Raw genomic sequence first — 14,966 nt, forward strand, 5'->3', positions numbered from 1 at the left:
TGTACACAAACATAAAAGCAATGGTGAGATTCTGGGTGAAGACAGAGCAATTTAATTTGATCCATCGTCTCTTCATTCTGGACAGCATTTTTCAGATATTATAGACTGTTAGTTTTTAATTCCTCCTTGTTCCTACCAAATCCATTAGGTAGAAAAATATGAATAATTTCTCTGCAGTACTCAGCTTACATAACAAGGGCATAACTCTCTCCCTATGAAATTACTAACTTAAGCATTTAGAGAAATGTAGAAAATATATACACAACTAGGAATACTTGAATAGCTGAGAGCATTTTACTTTATAAAGTGAAAAAAAGACAAGATGAGGGATATTTCCTCTTTTATGATTTTGAATGATACTGGAAACCTCTTTTGTTCTAGTATCTCTTCCAAAGGAGTAACCAGAAGGCTGTAGGATAAGGTCCGCATACAAACTGGGGACCTAGTCCCGCATAGTCTTCATTTACCTGAGCACCAGATCCAGACATGGGAGGCTCTAATTCAGATAGCTGTGAAATATATTGCAAAGTACCCTTTTAAATGAACCAGAAGCTTATAATGGCTCTATTTGTTTTTCATGTACCTTTGAAAGAAAACAGACATCAGCTGCTATTCAGATTTTCTTTCTTTGCCCCCGAGTTATGTGAACACAGAGCATAAGATTAAGACATTTCCAGCATGTAAATTCAATCATGTGAGAAGTCCCACTGATTTCAGCCAGTGGCTTCCTATTGAGTCAGCAAAGTACTTATGCCTGCGTGTGTGATTTTAAGATGACTAATCTCCCTGGCTGCGCCTGCACTGGCGGGTAGGTACATCAGGCAGGATGTCCTGCAGCCCTGGCCCCCAGCACACGCCCTGGCTACATCCTGGCTCTGGTGTGGGACAAGCTCGGTGCGACCACGAGTTCCCACATGCTGTGCTTTCATTGCTGTGCCCAGAGCCAGCGAGAATTGCAGTGTACCTTGTGACAGTCTGCAGCTGGGCTGGTTGAGGGGATGACTGGGGGGTATCGATGGTGCTGCATGGCCAAGAGCCCAGCTTCATGCCTGGTGCTACCCACATGCTGAAACTCTTTAGTAACTTGGAGCGGTACTGTATCAGCCCCAGCTCGAATGAGACTTTCACAACTTCTCTAATGAACCCTCTCTCACAGTCTTTCAATAATGCAGCTATTTATAGGCTAGGTCTATACTGAATAGATTGCAGAAGCTGCACAAAAGCTCACAGTGTTTCAGCAATGAAGCTGTAGAGAGACATCACAGCAGACCAAAACTACTCAGTATGGTTACACACAATCAATTACAATCTGCTATGTTTTGCATGATTAGACTCCTTGCTTAACTGAAAAGTTAACGACATCTTATTACATTTATAAAATTTTCTTAGAAGTAAATGCTATTTTTGTGAAGTACATGAATTTTCAAGTCTTACTAAGGGCTAAGGCCTGCTCTTGTTTACAACCTCAAATTCTAGGTGTAGCATCACTGAAGCTTAACAGAATACCCCCAGTAATCAATACAGAAGTTGGACATAGTAACTATCACTAATAAGCTAATCTTTCTTTTTCAAATTACTCTTTTTAGGCTTTAGCAAACATTTTGTGTCTTGTGGTCCCAGCATGTATCATAGGGCAAAAATATTAATTAAAGGATGATTTAAAAAATGTTCAACCAGTGAACTCATGTTCTTTTTAGCAACCAAGACCATTGCATCCTAAATTTTCCTATTTGAGATGTGCAAGATGCAGGTAGCATGAAGCAGCAGGCTCATGGCTCACCTGAATCTTTCTTAGAAGAAATCAGAGAAAGGATTTTACTGCTTTGACCTTCCCAGACTTCTGTCTCTATGACACTTGTTCATGACGTCTCAATAAACAGCAGACTTACACAAATATGCTTTGCTTATGAATATTATGAATCTTTTTCTGAATCTTCTGAGGGAATAGATATTTGATACAGGTGTTGGAATAAACACTGTAAGCCTTTGGTTTCCACCACTGTGGCCAGAAGAGGGTTCAGTGACACCCTTTAGCAAAGAGACTCCCAGTTCTTGCTACTTTCTCTGGGTCCTAAGGTTTAATTTCTCTGAAAGGAGCAGGGATTTCCTCTGAGGATTAGGAGGAAGAAAAAACTCGAGACAGAGATACTATTTCGTTACAATAAAAAGCACAAATGGATGAAAAAGATAACCAAGGGTTGTCTTCTCTTCTGGCAACTGGTTCTTCTTTAGCAACCCTGAAGAAAAGCTCAGCCCCTCCATTTTAGCCGGGTCTGTAAGAGCACAGGCCATAAAGGGAGTTACAAACCTACTACTTGGAGCTGTAGAATTCTATATTTAGATGAAATTGAGACTCTCAGTATTTCTCAATTGACTCCTGCTTCTGTGAGTGTACTGAGCACTCTGATGCCCAGGCCCTTGCTACAGGCATGGGAAAATCGTATGACTCCAGTCACCAGCAGTCTTGGTACCCTCACTAATGCCAGCGCTCTCAGAAGATTCTTGAACTAGATGTTCCTGCACTGGGGTAGACCATTGCTGCATCCTGAAGAGAGGAATTTTACATTCAGCCCTCCTCAGGTCAGTGACTTTTGAAGAACAAGGTTAGGCTAGGCACATGGATCCACACAGAAGTTCCTATTGCACTGGACTTGTATGAGTAGCCTAGAAATTCCCAGGGATTCTTCAATAAAACTATTAAACTATCAAGCAGCAGCTCTTCTCACCCTGACATACCCATATGGGTTTTTTCCACCTGCCTCATTAATTTTTGTTTCTGAATAGAGAGAGAACGAAGTGAGGCAAAGCAAAGACTTAGCCCAACTGTGTAGCTTCATGGCAGAAAATGTGTTAATGAGAAAGACAGTTTTTCTGCTTAAAGTTGCATTTACAAATACATTAGTGGTACCATGTCTAGCACTGCTGACTGTCTTAAAAGGAAATAATTTGGAAGGGATAACGCATTTTGTCTCATATAAGGTTCCTCTGGCGCTCACCAGTAAAATGTGACACCACCAATAAACAATCAAAGATTTTACTATCGTATTATTCAGATGTTTAACTGTAGGTACAATATTAAGTTATAAATACGCTCTGTAACAGATAATAAATGCAGCCTATCAGTCACTGATTAGTTTAGAAACTCTCTTTTTTCTGCAAGATTTAAAATTTCTGGTGAAATTGGTGAGGAGTGTACTCAGCATATCCTGTTAGCTGAGTCAATTGAAATTGCACCTGTTCTTGGATGCAAGTCATAACAAATGCAACCCATATACATTGTAAAGAAAAGGACTTGTATGCACTTTTTCCAATTAACATCTGCCTTTTGGCAAGTCATTAACCTATTTTCTCACAAAGAAACAGCTTCAATTGTATTATGCACCCGAAGCGTGCAAAAGTCCCTGAGGGGGTACTCTGACAAAAACATACTGTTCCTGGATCCAATGCAAACATACATATTCATTAATTGTTTGGGGCAATCAGTACAGAATTTCTGATTTTTACAAGTCTTACAAGGTAAACAGGTTACATAAAGCTACGTCCCAGGAAACAGTCCCATCCCAGTCGCATATTCAATAGAAAAATCAAGAGTGATTTTATGCTATAAAATGGCAATGAAAATAATTCAGCAACACTGTAATAAGACTTCTAGAGAGAAAAAATAACGTTGTTTACCCTAAAAATATGACCGTATATTTATTTATTTAAATAAATACAAATAGAAATGGGAAGTGGTATGTTTCAAATCCCTCATGCTACACAGATCTGTTCAGGACATCCAAAAATGGCAGTGAGAACCTATTCTACCACAATTATTCCTGCCTGAAGATTAATTTAATCAAAATTCTAAACTACAGGTTAAGTTTCTCGCCATAAAGGTGATAATGAAACAATGAATTATTACATCTGTAAAAGCAAGAAATAACAATCCCCCAAGACAAGGCAGTTGTTCATATACATTCACGTCCAGGAACAGGTTTTCCAAAACCCTAAGTCTATAAAAAAGATGTCAACAATAGTAAAAAGTGAATACTGAAGAGTGAAGATTTTTGGAGAATGTACTGGTGTGTTAAAAAATAAATAAATAAATAAATACAAAACCAATCAAGAAATGAAACAACCTTCAAAAAAAATAATAATAAAGAAAACCCAGTATACAGTTTGAGTTGTCGGGTTGGTCCATAAAACACAATGGATTATTGGCATAACTGATGTCTCTGTCTGATTTTGCCCTGGTATCTGAGAAACTATATTAAGATCAAAAGAAAAAGTGAAGTGCCTTAAGGTACAGCATTGCAACATTTTGCCATTTGGTGTTACTTAAGAACCTCTAAATGTGTTCACAAAGAAAATACCTATTGCCATCCAAAATGAAAAACTGAGAAAAATACCTTTATTTCCTCAACATCATAATTTATGTAATACCCAAGATAAAAATTCCATTAAATTCCACTAAACTTTGATGGAAATTACAAAACAAATTTTAGGACACAGTAATAACTGCCGTAATTTCTTTCAATTTGGAAGAGCATTTTTGGTTCAATATGTCTGCAGAAGTACACTGCAAAGAGTTGCTGAGTTACTGCATAGTGCTTTGTTTGACACTAAAGGAATTTGAAGCTGGGTTCCTCCAGAGACAGGCTCCCAGTAATGATGGCAGGAGAGGTTATTCCTGCTGCCACCTTCTCTCACCACACAAACCTTGGGGATCTACTCTGTGTCATTCACACATGGTTGGTTATTCTTTTTAATAAGTAACTGAGCCATTTCTGCAGTAGCAGGCCTGAATGCTGGAAGCAGCCTTTCTCCAACAGGGTGGCCTATTTACATTTACTATCAGAGAGATAATTTAAGTTTCAGGAAAGCTGTACTACATCAGGTACATGGTTCAGCTTCTTTAGAACACACATGGGTTCTCAGTACTTCACTGCAGATATATATATATATCGGTATTCAATATATATTTAATGTATATAATTATATTTATATTTTATATATATATATATAAATTTTGCACCCCATGGTGCAAAAGAACAACTAAGGCTAAATAGCAGTCATTTTCCTCTAGTTTTATAATTCAAATTAGTCACGTCACCAGTTATTTGACAGAGTACCAACCCCAGAGTAAATGTTTCTGAGAGTTCAACCAAGCCTCTTCAGGTGCTTTCAGAGGGAGTTTTCCTATTCTGTAACTTTATTTGAAATTATATGGATCATAAGAACAAGATAACTAGCCTACATCATTGTTTCTTTAAAAAAAATGTCATGTTTGCTGTTTGTGGCTGTGTTTTAGGAGAGCCATCACAACTTGAGGAAAATATACCTGTCCTGTTCTCAACCAACCACGACTAGTTATACAGACATCACAAGTGTCATGCATGTTGAGTTCCAATATCAACAGACATTCCAACAGAATGACAAGAATATGTCTTAATTTCAAGCTGTTATGTTACTTCACCAGATTTACAAACAGCAGGGGAATAAACTGGGTTAAGTAGTAAATGCTCCAGATAATATGTATTGAAAAGGAAGAAGGAACAGTGATAGGAGCTAAAGCAGAAAGGAAAATTTCAGCAGAGACTTTATTAAAAAATACAGAAGTAAAACGAATATCCAAATCTTGTTGATAAATAATCCTGAAAAAGCCTTAAAAAAACCCCTACAGATTTAAAAAATATATATAGTCCACTAAGAGAGAAAAAGAAACAAGCAAAAAATTTTAATAGCTACATGGTTTTGTGTCTTCTAATGGAAACAAGAATAGGAAAAGACCACCAGAGTATTTGCAAATGCAAAATGCAAAGTACATTTGATGTAAACAACAGCATTTAAATAACTGAGTGTGTTATACAGTGTTATAAACAATTGCATAATCAAAGGTCAGGCTGAAATATATAAGATCATTCTTTCACAAAAAATCTGTGGCCTGGATGCTGCATAAAAATAACTGCATCCAAAATTTTTATAACAGACTACTTGTTTGCCATAAACAGTAGTACTTATGACTGAGCTGAAAATATGTAGTACCTGTTGGTAAAATTCAGAGTTCACCAAGGAAGTGAGGTGATGAAAAGTTATACAAGAAAAATTGACTGTACGTTTCTGTGGCTTGAACTGCAATAGTATTTGCACAGTGAGCTTCCATACCTAAGCTGAACTCCATTGATGTCAATGAGGTTCAGCCTGGAAAATGAGCTTTATCTATCTACAGTAAGTTGCAGAATTGGATTAAAATATTCCCCCCATTTAAACTGTCCCATTTTTCAACATACATGTGAAGTTGCCGAAATTGGATGCCTACCTAGTTTTGAATGTGGATTTACAACAGGTGTTCTGTAATTGCCATTTAAAAAAACAATACATAGACATAAGGAAAATAGATGTTTTCCGATTAAAAAAAAAACGTAAAATCATCTAAAAATTGCATTTTTATTAAAAGTAAACCCCAAATCAACATACACTGCAAAATCTTTCCTGACTTATGTCTGCACTCATGGGACACTCATAGCATGTAAAGCTTGAGCATATGTGGACTTTCTTGTAGGGCAAGAATCTTTTGTATTTATGACCTAGATTTTTTATGATTTTGTGTTTGACTCAAATATATTCTTCAGAAGAATGAAGCTGATTTTTCTAAATATGAAAAATTAATTTTGATGAGAATGAGATAAGCAAAAGGGCTCGAATGCATCAGTCTTGCAGCTGAATTCACACAGATGCTTCAAAGTGTGACTTAATTTTCATATTTGTGACTGTTTTCATACTACCTCTTCTTGCATTCATTATTAAAATGTTTAGAAGATGTAGAATAACTCAATACTTTCTGGTAAAATACTTGAGAGTATGTAAGGGACAAAGAAAACCTCTGGTATTTTTGGAATTAGGTCATATTTAATTTACATGTTGGAGTAATGTTGCCTTAGCACAAAGAACATTATTTTCACAACCCTTGCTCAACCTTAAAAACCTGCATAGTGGAAGTGGACTTCCATAATAACTGCTATTCATGTAAAAATATGGAGTTAGTGGTTTAGTTATATTCAAAAATCTTGTTAGGTTGAAATAAGAGTCCTGTAACAGTCAATGGAAATTGTTTTAGAAAATATTACGTTTTGATTGTGCTACAATTCATTAAATATATAACCAGAATATCAGCTTGCCACCACTGTTTAATTTTTTTTTAATTTCTTCAGTTTTTATTACATTGATTTGATGCTTTTGCTTATAGTAAAATCCAGTGCAGAAACATATTCACCAATATAGTTAATTTTCAGCTTTTATTTGTCCTGTCTTCCCTGAAGTAATGTTTGCTGATCTTCTAAGCATTCTTTCAATTTATCTTCAGCTGAAGTCAGTCGGTGTTCCAAGACTGAAACTGTCTGCGTGAAGAGGACAGTAATTTCAGCTGGTTTTATATTACTCACACAGTATTATAAAAGTGTGAAACATAATAACATAAGAAAACTAATTTTACCTCAGTAGGGAAAAAAAAATCCTAAAATGGCTTCTCCTTAGCTATTCCACTATTTATAACTGTATTTAAAAATTAAGGCTTGGTATCCATGGAGATTGTCTAAAGGTTTCTAATTGTTTTCACAAAATACTTTCTCTGAGAGAAAGAAATACATACATAAATACATAATATAAATGACTATGAAATACTCTGAAAGTTTCTTCCATATTTCAGTAGTAAAACAGTCATCACTGGTGACCTCAAATGATATTTTCAAAAAACCTAAAAGAAACTTTTAAGGCATCCCCAAAAAAAGGAAGTGAGAAAAAAAATATACTATTAAAAGGCATTCTCTAAGAGACTATCTTCATCAGAAAAGGTAATTTTTTGGACCCAGGTTGGCAGTTTCTTTTTAATCCAGCTTACCACACAAATAATTTTCAACTGATGACTTGACTCCATACTTCCAAAAACCTATTTCTTCAATTAACATAAATATTGCAAAAGAGCACAGAACAAAAAAAAACCCTTAGCTGCTTCCTTTTGATTTGGCTTAATGTTAATATATTACAGACTACAGAGTAGTATCATAAAACATGGGCTGACTAAATCTGTTATTACTAAAAAGTATTGAGCATTTGCAAACAAGTGACTCAGAGTCACTGAAACTAGTATTTGTGCAGTTTCACTGACACTAGGAATTATTCCACTTCTTAGATTCCTACCTAAGCCAACACCTTGAGCACTAAGTTTGAAAAGGGATTTAATGGTACACTGGTAATTTACTTTGTTCATCCCCTGCTAGTACATGATTGTTCAAGTTGGAATCTGACAATGTCTGCTAAACAACTGGCTTCTGACAAATCTATGCTAGATTTCACTACTGAAAAATAGTGATTCTCTTCCTCCAGAGTTAAAAGTGGAACAATCTTTACGATTATGTATCAGGAAGCTTTTCACTTTAGCAAACACAACACATGCAATCAACATTTGCTGAAAGGAAAACACCAAAACAGTCACTTGATTATACAACTATTCAAAATAACCCCATAGTCTTTTATGTTCCGATTTATTAACATGGTTCCTGGTTTTTTTTGCCCACTGACAGCATTGTCATTTTCCACTGCAAGTGTTATCTGTTATTGCATACTTACTAGAGTTAACACATCCAGCTGCCCCACAATGTGTTCCAAAGCACTGTCCAGGGAGGGGGAGATGCCTGTTTGCTTGTCCTCCTTACACACAGCTGATCTGCTCTCATTCTCTGATTTCCTTTTCGAACTTCTTGCCAAGACTGAAGCAGGGGGCCGATGCAGCTCTCCAGTTTTGCCATCGACCTTTAACACAGAAACACCATTTGAAGATTCAGTTGGCTTTGTCCTCATTTAAGTAGAACCATCCAATAAGATAGGTAGAAAAGTCTGGCTTCTAATTTAATAAACAAAAAAATAAAATTAATCTATTTACACATATATGCACACACACAAGGGCCTTCAGATTTGCTTTTTGTACCAGGTCCAATTCATAACACCTCAATTTGTTCTGACCTAAGAGAGAATTCCAGCTGTGATGGATGAGGCAATAAGGGAAATTTCAGCAGCCTTTAAGTACACGTTTCAGGTACATATGATTGATGAACTACATGCTGTAGCACTAGAGCTTGAATTAAAGCTTGAATAAATACAATTGCTGAGGGGTGTCTTCTTCAAAAAGATAGCTCAAGTTGACAAAGGAATTCACTCAGAGCAGTCATATGGATGAAAAATCTGTATGTGACTAGAAGATCGCAAGGGTTCCTTCCAACTTCGTAGTATGAAACCTTTGTTTAGTATGAATTAATCTCTTATTTCAGCATAAAAAGTAGTTTTTAGTTGTTTATTCAGTGACATTACCTTTTGAGAAACTGATACCTTCAGAAAATGGGAGAAGGAAACAACAGAAAAGACCCACACAACCTAAAGTTGAGAGAAATAACTTTGATGTATAAACATTGCTCCAGGGTGACAGAGCCTGATCTTTCCAATCACTTTGGTTTTGTCTGTGCCTTGAAGTTCTTAACGACATTTTTGAGTCATGAAAGGTTAAATCATCACTAATTCATTAGAAGCTCCCTCACAACTTTACCTGATTTATTACTGACTTTTTGAGATTTCTTTGAAAACTTCTTCTACCTTCAGATAATTTTACTTTATTTTTACACTGAAGTAAATTGAGGTAGTTAATATTTATTTCTAATTATATTAGAAATATCCACATTTACAAAATAACTCTTTTAAATGCTTCTTCCCTCACCACCCTGGGCTTCCCTCAACAGATCCAGACTGCAACCATCACTTTGACAAGACTGGGACTTTCACCACCAGGGAGACCACAAGAAGAAGATCAATGGGACCATCAGAATCCATGGAGTGATTACATTTTTTCTACTTAATCTGTGTCTCTGTCAGTCTCCTTCTCTCCCCTCACTCTCCGTTTTCATCTCTTTGCATCTCTCTTTACCTCACATTTACTGTACTAAATAAAATCTGTACTATTGACTCTGGCATATGGTCTTGTTTGCACCTTAATTTGGGCAGAGACATCTCTCTAATAAGAACCTGATCATAACAACATCAGTGAGAGAAAGCAAAGCAAGTCTACCTGGAATGGCTTTTTGTTTTACTTTCAGAACACAGGAGCAATAGAAGATCATGAGTCTAGGGTGTGGAATGGCTGAAAGCAGAGACTGTGAGGTAAGAGGGCAAAGAAGAAAGTCTTACTGCCCTCTCTGTGTTAAAAGTTCCACTGTGCAGTTAAGTTCTGAACTGAATTCTGAACTTTCAAAATTTGTAAGAGGGAAATGAAATGAAACCATTTCAAATTTTCAACTTATCTAACTTGTGTCCAAACAAATCAGATTTCCTTTACCTTTGCATACCAATCAGTTCATGTCCAACAGTTTTATCCAGGATAATATTTTATTTTTAAAAAGTTATTTTTATAGAAAGTTTTTCTATCCACACAATATTTCACATGAAGTGTTTCAAGAACTAGATGTTGCCTTTCCTTCATATTACCCTCTCTCTAAAGTACTTTAAATACTTGGAATACAATTCATAAACAACAATTCTATATGTTGCCAGCAATGTAGTAAAAATGTAGTAATTCAAAAAACCAAACTATTCTGAGAGACATCAGAGCTATAGCTTATTTTGAGAGAATAAATTTTTATAAGACAATCAATTTTAAATTGTTACTTCTGAGCAAAGCTAAGAAGAAAATTAAAATGTGCACAGTGTTTCCATTCACAGCCCGTTAGTAATAACATGAACTCATATTTGGGCAACTCCATGCACGTTACAAGTAAGAAGGAGAAGGAACAGATTTAATAAATCAATAGGAAGTCATTACCATGACATTACCAGCGGATGTTGAGCAGAAAATTAAATTTAGCTTATAAATGATGTCACAAACAGCAAGCCATAATTGCTCATCTTTGTTTTCTGTCAAGCAAAATAGCCAAAACTCTGTGGGTGGTACTTGATCAATTTGTGAAAAATCCTTACACATAACCTTATCACCACCTCTGCCTGTTCCCAAATGCTTTCCCATGAAACATTCACAGAGCAGACAGAAACAAACACTGCATCCCAGTCTCCCTTTGCTTCATGATAGTTAAGAATAGAATCAGAGTAAATTGCATCCATGTATATAGAGATGCCTGAGTAGTTTTATTTATAGAGATAAAAAATTCCCTCAAGGGAAAAAAAAAAGGAAAAAATACAAATCTCTGTCACTCAACTGGATATCAACAGTCTTCAATCTTCTAAGAGCTACAAATTTGGAAAATACAGACAACAGCTTCCAAATGCATATCTAAATGATCTCATAATTAAGATGGGCTTATACGAAAAAGTGATACTGGTAAGCTTCCAAATGAATCACAAAAATTGGCATGGTCTGCTTTTTAAAAATAATCGTTTAAATTGTGAACACATGGTACATTTGTCTACTAACGCTAAAACATTTCTGATACTGTGATTAAAACAACTACAAACAATTAGTCATAAGTAGGGCATGAACCTCAGACTGAAGAGCAAAGGCATAACAGAGGAGTCTCCCACCTTATCAGACCTTGATTTCCCGTGTCTTTTGGTTATTTGAAATCATGGGAAGTTTCTCAGAACTAATAGTACTATGATTATTACTGCTTTTTTCCTCCTCTTATGAACCTACCCTCAAACAAAAACGGTTCACTGTCGATATGCTAAATTTAACTGTTCAGGATTTGGTTTTTTTCTCTGTTTTTGGTTGGTTGGTTGTTTTGTTGTTGTTTTTGTAGGCCATAATTATTGACACATCACTTCTATTGCTTTGAAATTATTTTTTCAGTCAGGGAGTGGCTCACATTAAACAGAGCTCTCTAGTCTATTAGGCTAGAACTAAGTAGGTTTTAACACTAAGTATGTTAAACCGCTTTTTGTTTTATCAGTTCCTACGGAGGAGAACTTCCCTGTAGTTTCAGCTGATGACAGCACTCTTCATTTCCTCTCCTCTTGCATGCACATGAATCAGCACAGCAACAACCTGCCAAGTGCCAACTGTGGCTTTCTGCCCCTGCTATCTGATGAGGTAGTTCTGGTATCATTTATTTGCAAACTTCAATTGAGGTTTTGCATTCAAGCGGCAAAATACAGATAAACTACCTGGTGCATCTAAAACAAAGTTCTACTAAGCATTTCTAGTTCGAGCAGCCCTCTTTCAGAACTTGTAACATGGAATTTTGCACTTAATTAAAAGACTTTCATTTCATCTTATGCACTTGAGTCTTGCCCAGCTCTTAAAAGAATGCCTAAGCTAAACTCAAAAATTTAAAGCACTTAATGTAAGTGCACCACATCCAGTCTGACTCAGAAACACCATGAGGCACCACTGAAGGTAGCACACCCTTCAGTTTAGAACCTGACCACCCTAGTGGTATCAGGATACAAACTCAAGACAACAAACCAAGCCAGACTATCAGACTGTAATCTTTAGCAAACCAGGCATTTTCAGCTAAAATGGAACAGCACTTCAGGTCTTGAATACAACAAATTCAGCCTGACACTAACTGATTTTATAGAGGCCACAAGGCCAGTACAGTACAATGAAAACTAGTTGCTAACTTTGGTGGGTTTTTTTATATTATTATCTGTACAAAATTGACTGAAACCCTGATACACGTACAGTTATGGTCTGATTAATCAGATTTATTAATTTATTTTATCAGGATTTCTATATTAAATTTAGTGTTGCTATGATGGCATGAAAACTCTTCTCTTCTGAGGTCCATCTCAAGATATCCTTAATAGATAGTTTTATGCAAAGAAATTATATCATACTTTACAACAGTTCTTTCACATGCATAATGAGAAACTGGCTACATGGTTTTCTTATATCAGCTTTTTCCCAGAGTGCTGCTCAAGGTCTGAGAAAACACTGAAAAACAGAGTGCATTCAATACTCTTAGTATTTTGCAATTCCACATATACGGAATCTAGTACAGAACAAAAATATTTTCTCCATATTCCATTCATTTCAAGAAAGAACAGAAAAAGAACCAAAAATAAGCCTTGTTTGTTCCCAGAAACATAGAAAATATTTCTATTTCCCTAATGAAAACTCACAGAAGTCCACAAATATTTGAGTTAATCCAATTAGAAATAAATAATATTTCTGAATTTGTTTTCTAAACTCTCAGATCATCAGTAATAAGCTTTACTTAAAACCAGGTCATTTTCTCCTTTTAGTTTGCTCGTTGATGTTAATTTCTAATAACAATACATCCTTGCATCAGTTTAAGCTTTTAGAAAATCTAAATATTCTCCCCAAAAAACAAGCAATACTGCCGAAATATTAATAATTGATAATTAAAAACAAAACAAAACCCAAACAAACCAAAACCCAACCCAAAGCATGTCATGAACATACAACACAAACTAGATAGAAATCGTTGGAGGTTCAATTGCCAAAGGTAACAATCTCCTGCCAGTAAGTCAATTCTAAAATAACAGTTCAGGAACACCATATTCAAACACTTTTGTAAATTATAAAATTTCTTGCACCACAGGCACTAAAAACCAGCAATACAGCCTATGGAAAAAAAGCAAAGGCAGGCAATAAATTACTTTCAGTATATCTTCAGCTTCAGCAAGAAGCTTTGCAAAGCAAAGGACAGATAACATGAAACTATAGAAGCATTTCCACTACTTACAATTACAAAATAAAGTAGCCAGTTTTAATTTAGGCATATTACTTTGGACTGCGTGTGTATATACCCAAAGGAACATCTTATAGCTGAAATCAAGGCAAAAGTTTCAAGTGATGGTTTCTTTTTACCCCTGTATACACTCTGCTTGAACTTCTTACCCATTCTAGGACAGTGAAAAGACAAAGGAGGGCAGGAGGAATACTAGTAACAGGAAGTGGAAACATAATGGATCACTTACTAGAAATGAAGTAATGATAGAAAATTAATAACCCTATTTGGACAAGGCCTCCTTTCTACTACTATAAATGGAATATTTTGCTATATTTGGTATTACAAATGTTAATGAATAAAAACAGAAATAAAAAGAACCACTCTAGGATTTTTCCAACATGTTGGCAAACTCCCTATATTTCGAGTAGCAGATTGTGGAGGTTCACAGAGTGCATCAACTACACGGGGGGGAAGGAGGCAGAGTTAACTTGAGAGTGTGAAGGAGAGTACAGCATCCTCACCAGGAACATATCTACTCAGAGAAATACAGTCATTCTTCTGGATTGCTTGCTCATGAGTCCTTTCTGTCCTCTTCACCCCAGTAAAGAAGCTGACTTAAAGCCTTTAGACCAATAGCTAGCTAAATAAATCTACCTGATCTTTAAAAAGAAACAATACCTGGTAACAACACAATTTATTGTACAGAGTCTTAAATTATATATAAGGGACAGCTCTTCATCTATCTTATTCAAATGCCTAGCAAAGTCACCTAGTATATCCATACTCCAAATGAATTTACAATGAAGTTCAACAAATCCAGACGAATTTCTCATTCTTGAAGGTATGTTTACTCCTAAGAAAAAAATAAAACAAAATCGTATACTTTACAATATGCAACTGATTTCTCCTAGATAAGTTCTCCAACTGTTAATCTGTTGAGGCAAAACTAATCTTGAAAAATTTATGCTGTATATAAATTATAAGAGTCAAAGGAACATACTTCTGTCTTAAACTTCACCTCTCAGTAAGGATGAACAAAAAATCACTGAGGACAAAATCCTGAAGAGACAAGACTCTTGCCAGGATAAGAAGAACTGAACAATGGGAGTAATGTTCTCTCAAGCCATGCAGAAAGCTGAGAAGGGCTGCAGTCCCTGCACTCCAGTCTGTACAGACCAGGGATCTGGTGCCTCACGAAGTGGGAGGCTGATGCAGGGTAGATCCAGCCCAGAGCTGCCTGTGCTGCAGAGCCTCCCTCCATGCACTGACAGGTCCTATATTAGCAGAGCCCCC

General features: G+C 36.0%; 1 protein-coding gene across 2 annotated transcripts in view; it reads right to left on the reverse strand.

Moving 5' to 3' along the window:
• Positions 1–6,415: 6,415 nt before the first annotated feature.
• Positions 6,416–14,966, reverse strand: part of POC1B (POC1 centriolar protein B) — a 47,496-nt gene continuing 38,945 nt past the window's right edge. The window contains exons 11-12 of one of the 2 annotated variants that reach the window (XM_050324006.1): positions 8,608–8,790; positions 6,416–7,379 (exon numbers count right to left, since the gene is read on the reverse strand). In XM_050324006.1, the coding sequence (XP_050179963.1) occupies positions 7,278–7,379; positions 8,608–8,790 (285 nt within the window). In that variant the 3' untranslated portion in view covers positions 6,416–7,277. Of the gene's footprint in view, positions 7,380–8,607; positions 8,791–14,966 lie in introns of those variants that run through there. The other variant, XM_050324007.1, reaches the window with a different exon arrangement.

The sequence above is a fragment of the Myiozetetes cayanensis genome, unplaced genomic scaffold, assembly GCF_022539395.1.
Source record: "Myiozetetes cayanensis isolate MyiCay16 unplaced genomic scaffold, myiCay2020 scf3, whole genome shotgun sequence".
Classification (NCBI taxonomy): domain Eukaryota; kingdom Metazoa; phylum Chordata; class Aves; order Passeriformes; family Tyrannidae; genus Myiozetetes; species Myiozetetes cayanensis.